Raw genomic sequence first — 7,680 nt, 5'->3', positions numbered from 1 at the left:
GCACTCAGAACAGTCTGTGAGTGGACCACCTTGGTGCAATCTCAATAAATAATAATAAAGCTAAAATGCTGTGGTTTTGCAGAACCCAAGTGAAAGGCAAATGAACGGACTTTGCTACACAGGAGTTGGGATAGCTGAATCTTCACTGACCGGCAAATTCCCAGCCTTTACTGCAACCAATAGGTCGAGTAGCATATGTGGCCTGCTGCCCATGCCCACCAAAGATTCTAGGTGACTTAATGTATTTATACTATACCCCTGTCACCAACTCTTTGAGTTATTGGAAAGATGTAAATGGGGATATTCACAGTGAAATGTATTTTAATTCCTCTGAAACACATGCGATTGGGACAGATTTTTGGAGGGACAAAGTGGGGAAAATAGCAAATATTTGGATTACGAATTTTATGGTGAATCAGGTCATTTTGAAAGCTCTTTTAAAGCTGCTTTCTTTGGAAAGGATAATTTTGTGCTACAAAATTAAAAGTCAACACTTAAGAATCTCATTAATCATTTTTTTTGACAGAGAGCGCCTCCTTTTTTCATTGTTTTTTCTCCAGTTCGAAAATTTAAATGTCTCTTTGGTTCTGCAAAAAAGCCTTTCTCACAAAACAGAGAGAGACTTTCATATTGCCCTTAATATTAAATCCCTCCTCCTCCAGTAAGAATGTAGGCGCCTGAGCAGGTCTCAGAATATATCCAGAGACAGGAGTGATTTGCTGTTTAGGGGACTTTGCAAGACAGCTATGTTTGGGGTCCTTCACTGAAGCTGGGTAGGTAACAGGGTAGCACATGTGTAGTTTGGAGGTGTAGCTGCAGCTAAGTTTAACTCTGCCTTGGAGCGTCTGCAGTCGTATGAGGGTCTCTGCGGGGTCGTGTTCTTCAGACCTGCTGTTTTATTGCGGATAAAAGCCCCATCAAAAGCTGTGTATTAAGCTATGGAGGCAGATGAGGGACTGATACTCAACGTGAGCTCTCTGCCTTCCTCAGAGTTTCACCATTCTGCAGGACACAAGAGGTTCCTCAAGCCACTGCCTAGCAAGGACAAGTGGGTATGTTTGGTTCTTCATCCGGGTTTGATTCAAACAGAAAACAAGTTGACCAAACTATTTCAGGAAAGAATTCAACTGTGGTATTATAGTTTATAAGCTGCTATGGCTTGTACTTGCTTCTTGTTTTTTTAAGTTTTGAAATAAGTGTTAATTATAATTAACATCTCCATTACTGGGCCTTCTGCAACCCTCCATAAAAAGAGTGATGGGATCTTGGTTCGGGGAAGAGGTGGTTCAGATAAATGAGGTTTGAATCAATTGATCATACATGAATTTTCCCCATGCCTGCTGGGTCAGCAAGATACGGTGGGACTTGAGTACTGTGTCTCAGCAGTATTTCATTGTTTAGTTCTGCTGAGCTGACTAGCTCTGAGGAAGGGTGTCCACTGTCAGGGGGCAAAAGGACATCAGAAGTAGGCTTTGAAGTCTGATCTTCCAGGATCCTGCTTGTTCAGCTTCTACTGATTATGCAGAGTTATGGATTATTGAGGTTGCACTATAGTTTAAGGTTTACATATGAACTTTCACGATACATGTCTTATTTTCAATCACTTATAACTTCCTCAGAAATTTTGCTTTTGGGCTTGAGTCTTTCTGTATTTGGTCTCACTCCAAAGACCAATTTTATATTACACTGGAACCTCTGTAATCTGGGTGTCCCTGGTCTGGGAGCACCTGTGGTTCAGACCCTGGCAGGTGCAGAGGAAGCGACTCTGTGCTCTGCTGCTCCCCCTTCCCTGCAGCTGAGGGAATCACAGGGCACAGGAAAGGCTTGGTCCAGACTGGAGGCTATTCCCTTGGTGCTGCCATAGTGGTGATGGTGGGGGTAGGGGTGCCTGAGGGAAGCCAGTGTGTGGGGCGGGGGTAGTGCAGACCCATGTGTGTCCTCATCACCATTCCCCTCACACCCAGACGCTCACCCTCAGAACCCTCACACATCCTCCTTCCCAGATACCACCCCCCACCCCCAGTGCCCTTCATTATGGGGAACACCCAGGGTCTGGAAAATTCCATCAGCTCGCACAACCTACTTATTTCCTGAGGTTACCAGATTAAAGAGGTTCAAGTGGGTATTTGTTTGATTTTTATGAGACTCACTAACACGACCAGTACAACAATATGCTTCTCTTATGCCTAATTTTTGTTAAAAAAAGAAAAAAAACCCCTCAACTTTATTTTTTAAAAAAGCCTGATCCTGCTGCAGTACTTACTGCTTAGTCAGTTAAACTTTCCCATTGTCTTTAACACAGGTATTAGCGTGAAGAAGGACTATTTACATGAGTAAGGATCACAAGATTGATTCTGTAGGGCCTAGTGCTGCTGCTGAATCTTCCTCGGCACATTGATGTAGGACTCTGTACAGACCCAGAGGTGTGCTCACGCTGGTGTCAGTGAAGAATTGGGTCATGGTGCCTTGATTCTGCGATTGACTTTTGTGGACAGGCACCTGGTCATAGCACCCCTACCTGTGCTCTGTGCATTCTGCAAGGAGCTCATTGCAGAGTCAGAGCTTTAGGCCCATTAAGTTCAATGGGGCTGTACACACAGTTAAAGTTAAGCATGGGCATACGTTTCTTCCAGATTGGAACTGGGATTTTCAACTCTTCTGAGTAGGGGCTTTGTCGCAGTCATAGAGTTTAAGGCCAGGGGGAGAGTAGATCATCTTGTTAGAACTTTGGTGTTTCACAGGTCATTAACTCCACATAACATTTGTCTTCATTTGTGTCTTAAACAATGCAGAGCACAGAATACAAATTATAACATTATCTTCTTTTGTAGATATTAACCATCATGCAGTCAGCAAAGAGATCCCCTTTTGACATGTCTTGATTAGTATGTCTAATGCCAAAAGCACTGTATAAGTATCATACTCCAAGAAAATTAATAACACTGGATTTTGTGCTTTGGAGTCTGCTGGGTCCCCCTCTCCCCTGGGGGCCCCATGCTGAGCCCCATTGAAGTCAGTGAGACTCTGCAGAGGTCCCAGGATCTGCCCATGTACATCAAATTCTGGGATCAGGACCAGTGGGCTGTGACTATCGAAGTGAGCGAGAACATCATCTGATGGGCATGATTTTGAAAATGATGCTTGTGAGCTTCTTTGTAACTTAATCCTTTTAGAACTTTGAAGGCTAGGAAGATTCTCTGCAGTCTACAGGTTGCAGGTTTCTCAGTGTTTGATATTTTTTTTTCTTGAGTAATTTGAAGATTATTGAATTGAGGTAAATTTTCCAAAGCACCAAAGTGATTTAGGCACTTCTTAAAATTTTACCCTATGCAGGCAAAAGTCACACAGGCAGTGGAATTGTAGGATTCATTGTTAGCAAATTAATCCCTAGTAGAGGAGAGAAGCATGAAAGGAATTGTTTGCCATCGTGAGTTTATGACCATATTTTTTTAATTGCTGTGAGAGCATGATTTTTTTAAATGGTCAAAGTCACGTTAAAATTATTATTCTGTGTTTGCTGTAAGTGCTTGAGGTTACTGGGGGTTATTTGGATATTGGAAAGGGTATTTATAGATGGGATTGGTGACCTTTTAACAGCCCAGTCGGAGACTTTTTAAAGAAAAAAGCATGTTGAGAGTCCCTCTTTGAATTTCAACAAAACACGTTTTGGAAGAATATGTATGCTGTTGGACAATATTTAAAAAGATAAGTCCAGGGGAGAAAGAACATGCAGGGGATATCTAAAATGTTCAGAGAAAAATTGATGTACAGTTTGCTCGAGTTCTGTCAGCTGTCTCAGAAGTAGGGGCCAGAACCTCCCTGGCGTGAATTGACAGTTACATTGATTTACACCAGATGAGGTGCATGCCCAAGTAGTTTATATTTTGTAAAGGCTGATTATAATTGAAGAAAAGAAGGGCAAAATGTAATAAAGAATTTGAGACAAGTGCAAAGGATGCTGGAAAGATTGCAGAATGAAATCAGAAATGTGGAGGATAGGGAGGAAACATAAAAATGAGCAGCAAAAAAGAACGGCAGGACGGTAATTTAGAAAGAATTCAGATGTGGAAGGAAGTATCGGAGGGGTAGCCATGTTAGTCTGGATCTGTAACAGCAGTGAAGGGTCCTGTGGCACCTTATAGACTGTGCTCACAAAAGCTCATGCTCAAAACTTTTCTGCTAGTCTATAAGGTACCACAGGACCCTTCGTTGCTGTTACAGATATAGACGGGTGACTCAGTCACAGTCGATCTTCTGGGGTTTGATTTAGCATGCCTAGTTGGGATGCACTAAATTGAACTAGCAGAGCTCTACCATCGATCCTGGCACTCCTCACTGTAACAAGGAGTAAGGGAGGTCTCCTGTGGACTTCCCACTGTGGGGACAACCAGAAAAATCCACCTATGACATGTAAACTCCAACTACGCAACTGTTGTAGCTGGAGTTGCATGTCTTAAGTTGACTTTTTGACATAGTGTACACTTGGCCTGACTAAGATACACATGAGATGGTGAAGGACGGTTAGTAATGGAAACAAAGTTAAATTAATTGTGTGCCTCAAAGGAATCTGGGGTGAACAGAAACATTTCCTGGGGAGGCAGAAGGAATTTCAAAAGAAATTCAGAATAACTATAGAGCCAGGAACGGCAAGATCAGAATTCCTGATGCCGTATGGAACTACAGGTCAGAATCAAGGAGGATTCATCCTGGAAAGAAAGAGAAGGATGGAGGTATGGCTCTAATCTGATCATGAGGTTTGCATGCCAATGATTTTGGCTTGTACATATTTTAACGAGGGTACTGTTCCTTTGCTGTAAAAACTGCTTCTGAGATTGTAGTAACAGGCACCAGAATAAGAATTTAGATTATTATTTGCGTTAATCTGTGCTGTGAGGAAGAAGAACAGGTCCAGATGCAAAAGTGACCTTTGTTCCCTATGTATGAGCGTGAAGGTTCCAGAGTTGCTACTTTCTAGGGTTTTACTCAACAAATGGGGAGGGTATAAACTATGCAATGTTATGTTTACACACTAACTGTGTTTATTTGCTAACACCGAAGCAATCTAAGGCTGTGAAAAGGAAGCTCCCTGAGCCAGACGAAGACACACCTTCAAAGCGGAAACACAAGTTATCGGTATCTCCAAACAAGAAGTTCACTAAGGAGACTGACCTCTGCACAAAGGGAAACTTGTCATCAAAATCTACTCCGAAGAAGCACTTGACTGACAGACCGAATGAGAGCCCAAGCAGCAGGCCTTTCATTAAGACATCTTCCCTTTTTAAAAACAATCCTGAGATTCCAGAAATTCACAGGTATTTTAAACAACTACACACACCCTGTCCCCAGTAAAAGGCTGTTGGTTTCTCACCGATATATGTATGAAGCATGAAGCGTTTTCGTTCTTTTCTCCCTTGCTAGGTACATTCAGTCTCATCATCCATCTATTATGATGGTGTTCAGCCATTTCTAGACCAGATTCGTCCTCCCATTTAACTATCTGTATAGAATAGAATAGGAATGGCAGGTAGTTAGGACCTCCCTTTCCTCCCCCGAGAGCCTCTGGTATAATAAGTCAAAGGTCCTGATTGTGCTTTTCCTGAAGTCAGAAGGAGTTTTGTCATTGAATTAAGAGGCAGATGGAAGAGCTGGACATAGGCTTGGTTGGTATTTTCAGCAGACCCATGGCAGAGAGCAGTCTGTAACCCCCTGAAATAGATCATACCTCTTCCTAGATTTATAGCGCTGTAGCATGGAGGCCATCCTGGTTTAAAAACTTTGCCCTGTGCCTTTAACCTGGCTCTAAATTGTTCCGTTGCTTGGATGTCTTTTATGAATCCCATCCTTTCTAGAGGTGGAGTCCCTCAGGAGCTGGACTATTGTGCAAGTTCTGCTTCCCCTGGCTGGCACCTTCAGGACCTGAGTGGTCCTGAATGAGGGGATTTGTCGGACATGGGGAGGTCAGGCTGGCTATCTGGTGGGGGGACCCACTCCAGCAGGGTTCCCATGCAGGGCTGCCAAGCTCGCTCCCATCAGGGGTCCCTGCTGTTGCAGGACTGCCAGTGGGGCTCAGTGCCCAGTCAGCTCTCTGCTGTGGGGCTGCAGGACTCTCCTAGCCCCAAGGTCCTGCGGCTGCAGGGGTGTTGGAGGCGCTCCATCCCCTAGCCGGATTCCTGCCACAACGCTGCAGGGGTTCCCTGGTTCGGGCCTGCAGGGCTCCCCCAGCTTAGCCAAGGTCCCTGCAGCTGTGGGGTTGGTGGCGGGGCTGGGTGCCACAGCCTGGCTCCTCCTGCCCTGCCAGCGGGGCTCCTGGCAGTGCTCCTGACTGAGGCTGGGCTCCCCACAATGGGGCTTCCCAATCCCAGCCAAGCCCCCAGTAGCAGGGCTCCCCTACCTGGCTCCCTGCCCTGGGGCTGCCCCTGGGGCTCTCTGCCACCAGCAGGATTCCGCTGTGCTAGGCACAGCTAGAGCTCTCTAGTCCAGATGCTCTCTCCTTCAGTGGCACCCATTGTCCTTCTGGGTCAGGCATGTTGCCAAATGAAAGAGTGCCAAACAAGGGAGTGTCCCTAGTTGCTGGTAGCAATGTACTGGCTAAATGGTTTTTCTTTACTGTTGTCATGCTGGGTCATGATGATAGGGAGCCACTGTAGAACAAAAACATTACAGCACTTAATTCACTCTTGCTGCCTCTAGAAGGTGCAAATTACATTTGCGTTCCACCAATACCGGGTGATTCCACTGGTGCATAAGGGACCTACTGAGTCAGCATATTCAATGGCTTGCTTGACAGTGTCCTTTCCCCAAGCAAATGTTTTGTGCCAATGCAACCTTCTCTTCCAGGCAGACTTTCTGCCCCAGGATCGTTGCATTCAGATCAAGACTTGTCTGTCCTATGAATGTGACCTATAGCCTGTGGATGATGGAAAGTGTCTCATGTTGGGTTTTTTTATCCCCCTGTCTCATGTATTTTTATCCTCCTACCCTGCAGAGGTGGCGTGAAACAAGTGCAGGAAAAAATTTTCACTTCAGATTCCTTCAGCCAGCTGGACCTCCACCCCCATCTGGTGAGTGCTAGGCTGCCTACAAGGTCATTGGGTAGTGGTGCAAGGCTGTTTTATTGAGTTGTTTTTAACAAGTCTTTGTTTTGAAAGGTTTGTGTTTCTTACACTTTGAGATGAACTTTTGGAGAATATTCCCCTGTAGATTGAGACATGTTCCTTGTAGAAACAGCATCTGGTAACCAATGTGCCCTCTAATCTTTTCCATCCATCTTTGGATTTTTTTCCATCCATGTGCAGAATAATTTTGTACGTGCACGGAGACATGCAAATGTGTACCACCAGTAGAAACAAAAATCTTAGCTGAGGGTGCTCTTCTAATCAGCAGGGAGTCATTTGGATCTCTTGTGAGTGGCTACCCAAGTGCACAGCTTCGAGGGAACACTGTGGTGGTGATTCAGATGAGCTCACTGGTGAGGCTGCCATCTGAGGGCAGCTTTTGCATCAACATCCCATCACTATTCTTAGCTGTGCTCCATCCAGCACCATCAGCCCGCATCGGCACTCCACGCAGCCACCCATTTCAACGCCAGTAGCCCATGCCCTTACCAGTCTTGGATACAGCCTTCTCAGCTAGGTCCAGCCCCAGCTGCCACCAGATCTCACTTCATCCAGAAATCTCCCA

At 45.0% G+C, this 7,680-nt stretch overlaps 1 protein-coding gene across 2 annotated transcripts in view; it reads left to right on the top strand.

Annotated features, from left to right (window-relative positions):
- Positions 1-795: 795 nt before the first annotated feature.
- The window catches only part of DDX31 (DEAD-box helicase 31), a 77,226-nt gene continuing 70,341 nt past the window's right edge, over positions 796-7,680 (top strand). For both annotated transcript variants that reach the window (XM_075015244.1, XM_075015242.1), the window contains exons 1-3: positions 796-1,052; positions 5,059-5,312; positions 6,986-7,061. In XM_075015244.1, the coding sequence (XP_074871345.1) occupies positions 939-1,052; positions 5,059-5,312; positions 6,986-7,061 (444 nt within the window). In that variant the 5' untranslated portion in view covers positions 796-938. The remainder of the gene's footprint in view (positions 1,053-5,058; positions 5,313-6,985; positions 7,062-7,680) is intronic.

Source organism: Carettochelys insculpta, chromosome 21, assembly GCF_033958435.1.
Source record: "Carettochelys insculpta isolate YL-2023 chromosome 21, ASM3395843v1, whole genome shotgun sequence".
In the NCBI taxonomy this organism is placed as follows: Eukaryota; Metazoa; Chordata; order Testudines; family Carettochelyidae; genus Carettochelys; species Carettochelys insculpta.
This window is presented reverse-complemented; position numbering and strand designations above follow the sequence as displayed.